The sequence below is a fragment of the Thermobia domestica genome, chromosome 15 (assembly GCF_964235325.1).
Source record: "Thermobia domestica chromosome 15, izTheDome1.hap1.1, whole genome shotgun sequence".
NCBI classification, from domain to species: Eukaryota; Metazoa; Arthropoda; class Insecta; order Zygentoma; family Lepismatidae; genus Thermobia; species Thermobia domestica.
Window position 1 is genome coordinate 4,044,061 of NC_137468.1, and position 14,399 is coordinate 4,058,459.

The 14,399-nt window shown below is 36.5% G+C and overlaps 1 protein-coding gene across 3 annotated transcripts in view; it reads right to left on the bottom strand.

Annotated features, from left to right (window-relative positions):
- The window catches only part of LOC145672038 (neprilysin-4-like), a 91,503-nt gene that overhangs the window by 62,660 nt on the left and 14,444 nt on the right, over positions 1-14,399 (bottom strand). For all 3 annotated transcript variants that reach the window (XM_081741244.1, XM_081741245.1, XM_081741246.1), the window contains exon 2: positions 4,102-4,201. In XM_081741244.1, the coding sequence (XP_081597370.1) occupies positions 4,102-4,201 (100 nt within the window). The remainder of the gene's footprint in view (positions 1-4,101; positions 4,202-14,399) is intronic.

The window sequence follows — 14,399 nt, forward strand, 5'->3', positions numbered from 1 at the left end:
AATCATCCCTGACTGATATTTTTATAATTTTCCGCTGACCACTCACAGGAAGAAAAATTTATTGTTCTAATTAATAAAACTGAACAGACAACAATGGGAAAATGTTGGAGTATTTTTTTAAATAGAAGCTTTTGAGGTGGGAGATTTTTTTTTACAATTTTACTTACCAAGGTGGAGGGGTAAATCATCTCCTTACGTTTGCTTAACTAGGAAGAAGATCTACTAAAATAACTAAAAATGTGATTACATAATACTTGAACAACTTTATCTAACGGAAGAAAGTAAATTAGTATATAACACTTCTTTTCATTTTAAGCATTTCAAAGACTCTCGTAATTTAGTAGCGTCCCGGATTTTCATTTTTGAAATATGGCAATCCTAGGAGGGGTCAACATGGGAGACAAGCTGTTCTACATGCAAAAACAATTAAAAATTGCCACAGAAAATTAATGACTACCGGAAGTGTCGTCGACATTTAGAGATCAGGTAGGCCCTTGACTTCGGTATCAGAGGAGAAGGTGGCCACAGTGAGGGGGATGTTCGAGCGAAACCCTTCAAAATCAACAAGGCAGGCTGCGAGAGAGAGTAACATTACATGCTATTCTGTACGTGCAATTCTCTACAAAGAGTTACTTACATTACAGACAAGGATCTTATAAAATAGAGGATCTGCCCCATATATATCTTCATCCTATTAAATAATGAAGCCAAAAAACAACCGAGCATCAGCACGTCTGATTGGTTGTTCTCGTTTCCGACATCGTCTGATTGCCTACTTTCGTTACCGCCATGTTTGTTGGCTCAAAACATTGCGATCCTATTGGGCGGAGTGGGCAGAGTAGGGGTAGCGAAACTGTGATGTATGGCTTCAAGATTTTATTGTAAGGGCAGATCCTCTATTTTATAAGATCCTTGATTACAGACCATGGAAGCCCTATTTTGTCCAAAATTTGTATCCAGATGATTGCGATAGGAGTGCTGAATTTTGTGAAATGATGCTCGCATGGTTTCAAGATCATCCAAACCAGATTGAAAAAAAAAAAAATCTCTGAGTGTTAAAGCTGTGTTTCATGTAGGGGGTTGATTAATCGTCATAACAGCCATTATTGAGCACAAGGTGATCCCAAAGGGTCCATTGAAACAAATCCAGGGTAAGTCGAAGGTAACAGGTAACATGTGGTATGTCATATCACTGTCATAAAGTGGTCTCCGGTATTAGGCGAGAATGCTTCAGAACGTCACATTAAGCGGAAGTCTTCTACAAGCAGTAAGTATGAAGACTCAATTTTCACTTATTTAATTCACTGTAGCAAATATCGAAACTTAATTTGCGAAAATATTTCGATTTTTCCATCGCCCCATAAAGAAAATTCTAATGAGCAATTCTTTAGCTGAGAATTGTTTTCTGTACTCAAATTGATCATAATTTTTTTTTTCTTCACAAGATGATCACCTGAATCAATTACCACAGAATCGAAGAAATGGAAACTAACAAGCTCACGATGAATTAATTTATTTCTTCATTATCTCCATATCTATTTTTATTTTTCTTCTACAGTTATTTGTGTTTGTATTCTAATAAAGTGTATATCAAGGTCTGCATAACTTTTCGTGATTTTGTCCTCTCCAAACACAATTATAGACGGCTTATAGATTCGAGTGGTGAAGGCGAGATAAAGACTTATCTCGATCACAAGTGGTTCTTGGTTCGATTCTTGGCCCCGACCGCTCTCACTTTGCCAGCCTATCTAGTTTAGTAACAATACTGTTTAGCTAACGTTGGTTAAGATAATTAAGTCTAGGAGATCATAGCCAGAATGGAAGAAAGCAGGAGTACTTTCAAAAATTTTAATTGGAAACCAAATCAGAAACAGAACGTTAGGAATACTTATGGCCAGATGGGAGGACAATACTAACAAGGGAACGTCGCGGGGTGTCACTCTGACCTGATATCGATACTATGCTCATTCGACCAGTGGCGGCGATTGGACGTTAAAAGTAGGGGACAAGACATGATCTGAATATTTGTATATCAATCTTAGTTTCCCTGGTTGTTTCTAACACTTTGTTTGACGAAAGGTTGTATAACCAATAGGATACTATCATTTCCAGTCAAAATACCGTATATCGTAATTCATATTTTATTAAGTAAATTGACAAGATCAATGCTAGTAGGTACTATGGCTTTGTACTCTTAAACAACGAAAGTGGAAGAAAAGATTTGATTCCTTGCTCACGAATACCTAAAATTGTCTTGAAAATTGTGTGATCAGATTATTAAATTACAAATTTTCAAAACAAATAAATAGAAAGAATAATATTAATCATAGTAATGAATAATGAGGCTTGTTTTGTAAAAGTTATATTGAAACTGGGGATTAATGAACAACTTATATCTTTAATTCCACACGTGCCATTAAATGTATGTTATTACTCTTAGAAAATGAAATACTACAAGCATATGTTAAGACATTTAACGAAATACGCAATTGCAATATTAATTGCTTTGAATTGCAATTAAAACGTAATTCTTTTAACTGTAACTGTAACTTTCTTAACTCTACGGGAAGACAACCAATACGTACTCACGCAACGGCAAATATTATATGGCACCACTTTTTTTTCTATGAACCAGTAATACACACAAAAACTTTACATTTCCAAATGAAACTATATATACATTATGGGTTACTTCAAAAAAAGTGGGGGCAACTGCTCCCCTTTGCCCCTCTAATCGCTGCCCATGCATTCGACTCCCTTTTACATATGAAACAATTTGGCAACCGGAGAAATTCTCTATCTCAAGCGTGTTCGAATTACGAGCCTTAAAGGTTCAAATTTTGTGAAAAATTGAAATCATCAATTTTTAATGTAGGTATCAGGGATCTTCAATATAATTTATCAGCCTAATGATCCGATGTGTCAAACGAGAGGCAATTTGCATGCTGTAAGACTCAATTACCTTTTATTCTCTCATTAATAGGTGCCTTATTTTGCAAAATGCGTACTTTTTAACCTCACCTCTGTTTTGGGCACCCAAGAAAACCTTTTGATACCAAACTGAAGCTTCTATCTCGAAAAGTGGTCACTTCAAACATTTTGCAAAATGTCTTCAATGTTGAACTTTTAATGCTCGTAATTTAAACACATCCTCGTAATTATGATCGAGGATTTCTCCGGTTGTTCAATTGTTTATATGTAAAAAGGAGTCGAATGAGCATAGTATCGATATGGAGTCAGAGTAACCCCCCTCGACCTTCCCTAGTAAGATGAATCTGGCAGAAATAGGAATACAAAATTGAAATTGGATCCAGTTGGCTCAGGATAAAGGTCAATGGAGAGCTTTACTGAATGCGGAATTGAGCCTTAGGCTTCCACAAACCATACAATTAGTTAGTTAGATAAAGAAGGTGAGAAAACGTATCTTCATTAAAATAAATGTGAAAAATACGTCCTTTTTGTTTATTTTTATTTCTATATTCATTATTATTATTACTATTACTATTTACTTTGAACTCATTTTGTTTGGTACCGAAAATATCAAAATATCAAAGTGACGAAATTACTAATCAAGTATGCGTGTACAGCTCACAGATGACGAGAAGAACCCTAAAACAGGGGAGCGGGGAAAGGTCAACGACACGGTCAAGTCCATTTTCGGCTTTTGAGGGTGGTCTATACTTAGATGTCTGCTACTCCGTGTAGTTATCTGTGTGCTATTCCGTGGTGTCATTTGAAACCCCCGTGCGAAAAGTGCGCAAGCCCATACCTACTTCACACTATTTCTGCTAGGGTTCTTCTCGTTATCTGTGAGCTGTACTATCCAATTTATCCTATTAGAATCTATCGGAGCAATTTTTACGATTGTACTCAGTTCTAATGTGAAGTCACAAATAAAATTGTCAGCTTGTAATGTCTTGTTTTGCGTTCTGTTTATTAGATCAAAGGATGCTTTAACGATTTAATTATATATATATATATATATATATATATATATATATATATATATATATATATATATATATATATACATATATATTAATTAAGTTTCTAAAGGGTAACCGAAGAAAAGAAAGAAATGAAGAACAGTATTTATCGTACCTTGATCTAGAATTTGTCTTATAGTCGGAAGGTAGAGGCAGCTTACATTCCGGGCACTGTTCTCTTGGAGCTGTCAACTGAGCGAGCTTAAAGTCTTCGGCTGTAAACAACAAAAACACTTATTGTTAGGAGCACAGTCAAAATTCTTACAAGTAAATACGAAAACTTTAATTTTTTATTGACATTTAATATTACAATCTTAAAGTGATTAACATTGAAACTTACATTTTAAAAATTAAATTCTGTGGCGGAAATATCCGTCCATGACAGCGGCAGATTTAGAAGGTAAAAACTCGGGGGCAGCCAGACAATAATAGGTATATCATGAGTTTACTATAAACTTCCAAAAATATACATAAATAATAGATTAAATTATTTTTGTCACTCAAAAAACTGGGGTCCTAGGCCCCCCGCCCCTAGCCTAGATCCGCCACTGATCAATGAATAGATAGAGTAGAAAAAGTTACTAAACCTTGTATTATCTGTCAGGAAAGTAAATGTGCATCTATTCTTCGAGTCTGACATTCCTGCGCTCCATCCATGGAGAGTATGAGAATTAAATCAATCAAATGTTTACTCAGGAGCAAGAAGAAAAATCTAATCGGAATAAGACATTGCAGAGGGACACAAGCTGTGAATACGAATAGTGCATAGTGTAAATAAAGGACGACACCGAAAGACAAAGCCAGAAACAGCTGCTAAACGGAGAAAAGAGTAAAAATTGTCGAAGTGGGAACATAAAACACAAATAAAACAAATGCACCGACAACTCAGCGTTCACCAAACCATGATCTTGGTGTAATGGTTAAGGTGCTGGCTTACAAATGCAAAGGACGCCAGTTGAAATTCCCGGAAAGGACATTTTTTAATTGTTTTGTTAATAATACATACAGCTCATAAGAAATGATAAAAGGGGTCGTATTTAGTCTTTCGTAGCAAATATTATTGGTAATGTTTAGTACTGATAATACTTTTTGTCTTTGCGTATTGCTTTTATTCTTGTCTTCATTTCGAAAGAGAAGAATATCCGAACAAATGCCACCAAAATTCCTCTTATTTTGAATGTAAAAGCCATTTGCAATTAGTGAAGAATAAAAATTGAACGTTCCGACGTAGCTGCAAAAAGTAAAAAAAAAAAAAAAAAAAACATGGAAGTGGAGGGGTTCGAAACCCATATTCATGGTTATTAAAAATACAATCACTATATGCCATAAACCTCTCGACCATGTTTCTACGTTTACTACTAAGAGGCTTGTGTTTAGGGTAGGCTGGTCAATACGCTTTGCGAAGAGGCCCGGTTTAGCTCTGACGCAGCACAGGTGCGAGAAGGGAGAAGGGTGAAAGACACTTTTTCTCTCTCCCTCTGTGTGTCTATCTATCTATCTGTCTGTATATATATAACGCTATTTGTGAATGCCATAACCACCGTAATTTTCAGTGGATTGAGACGAAACTTGGCACAAACATTAATTGTTGAAATATGTTGACTGAGTTCGTTAACCAGAATAATCAGATGAAAATGTTCAAAATGACGGCCCTTCAAACTCTTAAAAAGTTCCAAGGGAACCAAATTTCGCCAATAAATGGGTATTCACAAAGTTTGAGTAACTTTTCCTCCTTTACTGAAATATTTGTGTGCAGGGACTTATCCTCTTTTATTGAAATATTGGACCCTATTAATCACCAAAAGAAGGTTCACGCCCTTTCGCTACGGTCAGGCATTTTCTTTGGCAGGGGGGAAGATATTTTCCTATCGGAACAAGATGATTGTTAGGATATAAGTTACACATTGACAGTGAAGTAACTTGTGAAACGTGTTATTTGAAAGAATAATATAATAAATGTGCTTTCCCCTAAGACAGAAAACTGTAAATCATGTATTTCGAGTTCGAGAGCGTGAATGGCGAGGAGTGTTATTTGATTTGCTTTTTAGTAACACATTGCATTGCAAATAGTGGTAGGCAACATTAGTGCTAAGTAAAACAACAACAATAATAATAATAATAATAATAATAATAATAATAATAATAATAATAATAATAATAATAATAATAATAATAATAGGTGTTGTTTGTGGCAAGGCAATATCTTCCTCAATTCTTCTTCAAACGTCATGATTGTAACGCCATATCTCCCTTACAAACAAAATATTAGCAATTTATATCGAGAGAACGGGAAATGGTAGAGTGACGGGAGCAACGTTGGACAGTATGCACTCATAGTACTCAAAAAAATAAGCGATTTCAATGCAAAAAGAACGAAGAGTCATTGTCATGGGGAGTCATGGGGCCATGGCAGAGCCCTCTTTAGGCAAAATGTTGATAACTTATATCGAGAGAACAGAAGGTGAGAGTGGGATGGGACCAACGTTGGACACTGTGGACCCATAAGGCGCATCGAAAAAAATTGGGGGGGGGGCGCCAGCCAGCCGTACTTATTTCCACATGATAATGTATAATTATATTGTGCGAAATACACACACGAGTAAGCTAGTAATATTTCATATTATTATTATTATTATTATCATTATTATTATTATTATTATTATTATTATTATTATTATTATTATTATTATTATTATTATTATTAACAGCGTCTTTCCATTACGTGTTCATGTTTGATATGAAACCAAAGAGAAGATCCATCATTTGTAGAAAGAATAAGAATAGCCAGTTACTTTAACTGTGAAGGACGGCGAAAAATACGGAAAGAGTGATTACCTGTAGCGAAAAGAAACAATACTATCTTTCAAATGGATAAAAAATCAAGCCAAGATAGATTCGAACTCGCATGAACGGCGCGAAAAGCCAGTGTTTTGTCCACTTTTTGTTTTTTAACTGACTCAGCGAAAGTGTTTCAGTAACTTACTTATTGCTAATTTTACTTGCTTCACTCGTTTAACTTGCTTTTTCTAATAACTTATAACGACGGGGACACGAACGCAGAAACATCGAGGACAGTTAAAAATCATAAAGGCTCTCCCGCCAGGAATCGAACCCGGGACACCGTACACCAAAGGCGCACGTGCTAGCCCCTAGACCAGCGGGGAGGGCACCACTCACCCTCTGTGTCGTTAGGGATTACTACCACTGTATTACCAGCTATCACTTCTGTGGGTTGTATACTATGATCACATGTTCCTTCTTTGCTGGAAGAGTTAAACCTACATTCTATGTAATACATGAGGTATTTAGACCTACATGCTCTTCATATAATGTAATAAAAGGGTCATGCTGGGAATAAGAAAAAGAACATTCCTTGGACAAAACGGAAACTATTGACATCAGAAATATTTATCTACGAAGCATGCGCAGTAATATAATTCAGAATAGTTACTGTTTAGTTCAGTAAACGAAGAAAGGGGAATAGAAACCAAACATGTCGCGTCAACGAGATCGACCAGAGTTGACAGAGGCGGATGCAGATGTGTAGTAATACAACAACTTGATTAAATTGATAATTCGTTCTGTATCCTGTAGTAGATCGTATCACAACTTTACGGGAGAGCAGAGAAAGTCTTACTAACCCTATCATATAGAAAGCTTTACTAACCCGATCATATAGACACACATGGATGTAACTGTGAATACTACAACTTGGATTTAACGAAAGCCGTTTAGACATTCAGTGGTTTGCAGGTTTGTATAAGACACAAAAAGATATGACACAATACAATTCTTCATACCTCAAATTCCAGTAGCTAGATATATTCAATTTCTGGTTAGATACTGAAACTGCTGTCGGATTTTAATACATGACGCATTGCAGGATACAAAATGCTTTGCATTACTTCTTTGTTTGTAGACATCTATTAGTTTAGTGTTCTGAAAGGTCGTGTGTAAACTAAGGATGGCCAATTCCTGAATTTTTACTTTCCGGACTCCCGAAAGAAAAACCGGACAAATTCCGGAATTCGAAAGAAACCGATTTTGGAAAAATTCCGGAGTTCGGAAATATCCGGAATTTAGGAATTTCTGATTTCGTTAACATTCCAAAATTCGAAAAAATCCGGAATTTTTCCGAATTCCTGAATTTTTCTGAATTTCGGAATTTTCTAAATTCCTGATTCTTTCCGAGTTCCGGATTTTTTCTGAATTCTGGAATTCTACCGAATTCCATAATTTTCCGAAATCCGGAAAGTGAAACTTACGCTTCCGGAAAATGAATTTCTTTTGCTTAATCTGTAAAGTGGCGGACATAAGTCTTTGACCAGGTAATGGCTACTACTTTGAAACAAATGCAAAGTATGAGAATTAAATCTGTGTATCTGTAGTTTCGTGTGGAGAAAAAACAAACTTGTGAACCAAAGGTTTGAGAACAACTCAAGTTATTAATATAAAGTTTGGCGAAGATTATTCACAAAAGAATTACGAAAGACGTTTCGAATCGAAGAAATATAACATACAACTTTGCAAGCGGAGACAAAGCAACCTAACGTAACCAGACTAAAGACGAATCCTTTACCGCGTAGCGATCGCGGTTCAGTGATCAAGGTGCTTGTTTGAATCAACGTCGCACATTTTTTTTACTTTAGGATTTTTGATGGTGATTGATCGTCGATGACATACGTTTTATATATTCAGATATTTGAATACTCGGATGTTTCAATACTTGAACTATCAAATCTTCAGGAAAAATAATAGTAATAATAATAAACTAATAATAATTATTATTATCTCGTAGAAGATTAAAAGCTAGGAGCTAATCATCGCTCAGGTCATACCATTACCAGCAGAAACGTGACATTTGGAAAGAATATTTCGGTTTGGTTTAATGTTGCACGAAGAGGAATTTCTCATCTCGTTTCTAAAACAAACAAAATAACATGAGAAATAACATTTTACATTCGAGACGGGACAAGGCTAATTCAAAATTTTCGTCTCGCTTTGGAGATGAGAATCAAGACGAGACGAAAAGTATCGTAAACCTTTCCCGTCTTGTCTCGATTCTCGAAATAGTGTATATCTATTCTTTAAGTAACAATTCTCTGTAGACTGAATCTCATAGGCTATTTCGTTACATTATATTTCAGAGCTCATTGATTTATGGTCTATGTAGGTATTTTTATAGCAAAGCTTTTATATTTACCTCTGCATATCCTAAAAATCAGTTTATTATATGCCTTACTGTTGCGTGATATTCAGTTATTTTTATTACAGTTATTTTCCTTAAAACATACAGTAGAATACTTTCTACAAGAAACTTCAGTGGAACGCTCTAGTTTAAAATTTTTGTAGTTGCAGAGGTGTGTCTTGAAGGTACGGAACCCTTTCCCCGAAATCTCTACTTTTAAGTAAGTTTTGCCAAATTTTAGGGCAAGTTTAAAACTTTAAATGAAATTATTATTATTATTATTATTATTATATCAACAGTATAATCTTTAAAAGATATGCGGTTTGTATCTGAATAGTAAAAGCTAATTGACTGTCGATCTTGGTCGTCGAGAAGTCTTCAGGAGGCAACGACATCGGTCAAGTTCTGGTTTTGAGTTCCGAAGGGGCAAGTATTTGGGCTCGAGCCAAAAATTGTTAAAAGTTATAGGCTTCAGCCAAACATGTTCAAAACAGCTGGGACCGGGTTTAGGCTTCTCAATGGCTAGAGCGGCTCGGCCTACAGCTCAGTCACTACCGAACCGAACCTAGAAGTGAGCCGAGCCAACAGCTCACCCAACCGAGCCGATTTGAGCCATCGGCTTAGTTGAGCTGTGTCGAACCGTGCCGATGGACTAGTTTCAACTTAGCTGGCTCGAACCGGTTCACATGAGCCGAATAGGTGACCCATCCAACCGTGAAAGCTCGAGCCATTGGCTCAATTGAGCCGTATCGATGGCGCGTTCCAACTGAGCTTGCTCAGGTCATCGGGTCAATCGGGCAAAGTCGACGGCTCATCCTAACCGAGCCGACTCGAGCTGTTCGCTCAGTTGATACGAGCCGAGGCGGTTGATATCACTACCCGGGCTGGTCTTCTGCTTGGGCTCAAGAATTCGACCGTGCAGGTCTCAGCCTTGATTTTAAGAACCACAGTATATACTTATATTGGTGAATACGACATTTGAGGCTGTCTCGTAATAAAAAATAAAAAAAACTCTTGTCCTCTCGTTATCTAGACGAGATACACTAAAATTGCCCCACGAGATGCACTAAAATTACGAGACGAGATGCACCCCTGTCGTGAGCAACACTAAAAGTATTCCACATTACTGCTTACATTTCTCATGGCTTTCGCTTTCCAGTCTAATCAGGCCATTATTTCAAAACGAGTTAAAACGAGCTGAACGAGCGAGAGAGTCATTATCAAACTCGACCTCGAAACCAGCGACTTGGCTCGGAACTCAAATCAAGAAAATTACCTTTGTCTCGACTCGAATTGAACTCGAGTCGAGTCGAATTTTAGCTCTACTCGTGCTCATCCCTATTCGTATTTGTATTTTATGTTTCCACTTCAACAATTTCTACCCTTTTTTCTCCGTTTACCTGCTGTTTCTGGATTCCTCTTTCGGTGTCGTCCTTTATTTAGACCATGCACTATTCTTATTCCCAGCTTGTGACCCGCTTCAGTGTCTTATTTAGTTTAGGCTTTTCTCCTTACCTTGACTACACATGTGATTGATTTAATTCTCACTTTCCGCGCAATACGGATGAAAAATTATTATTATTATTATTATTATTATTATTATTATTATTATTATTATTATTATTATTATTATTATTATTATTATTATTATTATTATTATTATATTTAACTTGCACGGCGAAATTACTGTATAATACGATATAATTTCTGTAATCTTACTCCATTGTATCTTATTTAGTTTTTTAATGGGCACTAAATTGTCTGCAGATCATTGAATAAATTAACTTCGGCATGGACTTTGGTGGAAATATCATTACAGGAACATTACCGGTTCGTTCCGAACATCAGGGCTGAACTTAGCAATATTTAGCTTATGATGTTGCATGAGAAGATAATGTAGGGGTGAAGTGCTGGACTTGTGAGTAATACGGCTAATCAATATAGCTTCAAATCCTTTTCAAGTTATTTTATTTTCAAAGCAATCGTGAAGAATCAAAGAGTGACTTCTCATACTAAATGAGCAATCCTTAAGAAAGTGGACGCAAACACTTGTATCATGATAGAGACGATTTACGCATGTTAATTGGGAAAGGGCAAGGAAATTACTAGGACATTCGAAACACTTCGTTCATCTGCAGTATGCACTTTTTTATTTATCGTTCTAAAGAAAAAACACTACACCATTTGTTACTGTTAAACTAACTTTGGCTAGCGCAATCGGTGGAATATGATGGTCTCTGTAATAGGCACATTTCCGAAGAAGTTTGCCTATTGTAGAGACTCACATGTGTGAAATCGGAAAAATTTCGTTTTATCGATCACCACCTTCTGATTCATACCCCTGACTAGATATACTTGATTCCGCATTTTCATTGTATTACTTTTCTAATAAACGTCAGTGGAATTTTTTCCAAGTTTTCACTTAACATCTCAAACGGGTAATACGCTCTCTTTTACCACCTCTTACGTGCTGTATGCATTATTAAAAAAACCATTCTACTTGTAGAACTTACGTCCACTGTATTTTCAATCTAGCGTTTTAGCCACTACATTTCTGCGCTCTAACCATCTAGAATATGGGAATTAAATCAATACAGAGAAAGCGGAGAAAAAGAAAGTAGAAATTGTCGAAGTGGGAACATAAAATACAAATGCGAACATATTCCAACAACTAAACGTTTACAAAGTAACGATCTTCGTGCAGTGGTTAAGGCGGCAGATTACAGTTCCAAAGGACGGCGGTTCGAATTGCTCCAAGGAGTATATATTTTTTTAAGTTTTTTTAAATAATGCATAGAGCATATGAAAGGTGGTGAAAGAGAGTGTATTATCCGTTTAATACGTTAAGTGACAAAGAGTTAAAAATTTCGGTGAAATTTATTAGAGAAGTGAAACAATGAAAACGAGGAAGCAGGTATATTTAATCAGGGGTATGTATCAAAGGGTGGTAATCTCAAAAACTGCAAACAAAGGGTCTATCTCGTCTCGTTTTCCTTGTCTGGACTCGTCGCGTTTTAAATGTCTTGAAAGCATTCCATAGCCCTCTCTTGTCCGGTTATCAACTCCAATTTTACTTCTATTATTATGAGGTTTACGAAAGAAAATTAGACGAAATGAGACTAGATAATAATTTGTCTCGTTTCGGAAACACGAGATGACACCGGGATAACCACGAAACCAGTGGGGGATCTAGAAAGGTAAAAACTGGGGGTTGCCTGAATTTAAACTATGATAAGTATATCATGACCTTACTATAAATTTTAAAAAAACTATATAAATAATAGCTTAAATTAGTTTAGTCAATCTGAAAGCGGGGGCCTATGCCCCCCGCCCCCGAGCTAGATCCGCCACTGCACAAGACGAAACACAGGCTTTTTCTCGCCTCTCCAAGACGAGACATTTTCACATGACGAGACGAAACAGGCAACCATGTTCTGCCTAGCGCATCTTAACCATTCCTTTTATAAAATTCTGTTTTCATCTCATTATCAAGTTATTTTTTGAAATCCGACCTCGGATCATCATCTTTTCATTGACCGTCATTGTTTCCTTCACTAACTTGTGTTCATAATTGTATTTTTTTAAAAAATCATTCTATTTTCTACGGTTTTCATTCCACGGTCAGTCTACGGTTTTCATTCTATCACTTGTGAAGTGGAATTAACATATGATGGGTTACAATGATGTTGTGAAAGTTTGTTAAGTGTCTAATTGTTTGAAACCAGTGTATATTTAGACAATCGATATTATGTGGGGTTAATTACATTAATCTATTACTACTTAACTGTCTATGTATGGTATATCCATAAGTGTAGTGTTCTACGTTTCCCTTCGTACAACAAAGTTGTTTGAAGGCTCTGGATTCAGTGTAATGGAATTGTATAATAGTCTAGGCATGTAACTTTGATGAGGAAATGGAAGTTAGAATTACAGCATGAAGTGTGGAAAGAGATCTTTCTTTTTTCTCTTGAAATGTCTGTAATGCATTGCTTGTTTCGTTCACTGTATTGCTATCTGTCCTCGCTGCTTCCTTCAGGCGTTATTCAGCGTGCCTCGGTGGCTAGCCTCTGCATAGCAAAACTGACAAGTGTAATATGCATGATTCACTGTGTAACGCAGTGTTGCAATAACTTCGCTTTGTCGTTCACAAATATAGTGCTTTTGCTGTCTTGAATATCAATAGGACTGGTTGTGGGAAAAAATAACTGAATACGAATCTGCTAAAAGTCTACTTATATAGTTTAATACTGTAGTCTCAATATGGTCCCTCATCCCAAAACTTGTGATTGTTTTCACAGGGCACATTTGGGGAGATTGGGAGTTGTGTAAGTCACAATATTTTGGCATTCGGGATATTAGTGATATGTTGTTCGGATCTTGGAACCTTAGGTGACAACGCTTGCAATTATTACTTTGCTGTTTTATGGCTGGTTGTATTCGGCATTCTTATTATGTAAGCGTCTGTTTGTCATTTCGTTGATTTGAATGGAAGCACCACACTCTCAGTTCCGGGAGCATCTCTCTCTCTCTCTCTGCAATACGCACATCTCTGAAGAAATTTGCCGATCGATCGTAGAGACTCACATGGGCGAACCCCTGATTAAATATACTTGCTTCCTCATTTTTATTGTCTCACTTCTCTAATAAATTTCGCCGAAATTTTTAACTCGTTTTCACTTAACATAATAAACGGGTAATACGCTCTCTTTTACCACCTTTCATGTGTATGCATTATTTAAAAAAATAAAGAATATACTACTTGGGACAGAATCGAACCGCCGTTCTTTGGATTTGTAATCTAGCGCCTCAACCACTACAGCAAGATCGTTGCTTGGTAAGCGCTCAGTTGTTGGAATATTTGTTGTATTTGTATTTTATGTTCCCACTTCGACAATTTTTACTCTATTTTCTCCGTTTAGCAGCTGTTTCTGGCTTTCTCTTTCGGTGTCGCCCTTTATTTACACTATGCAATATTCGTGTTCACAGTTTGTGCCCCTCTGCAATATCTTATTCAGATTAGACTTTTCTTCTTGTCCCTCAGTAAACATTTGATTGATTTAATTCTCATACTCTCCATGGATAGAGCGCAGGAACGCCAGACTCAAAAAATAGGTGTACATTTACTTTCCTGACAGATAATATATCGTAGTCCCTACTCACCCTGCAAGTATGCTGCTCCTTCCACGCATTTGACCCCATACAATCCTCTCATTATTGGAAGCAGA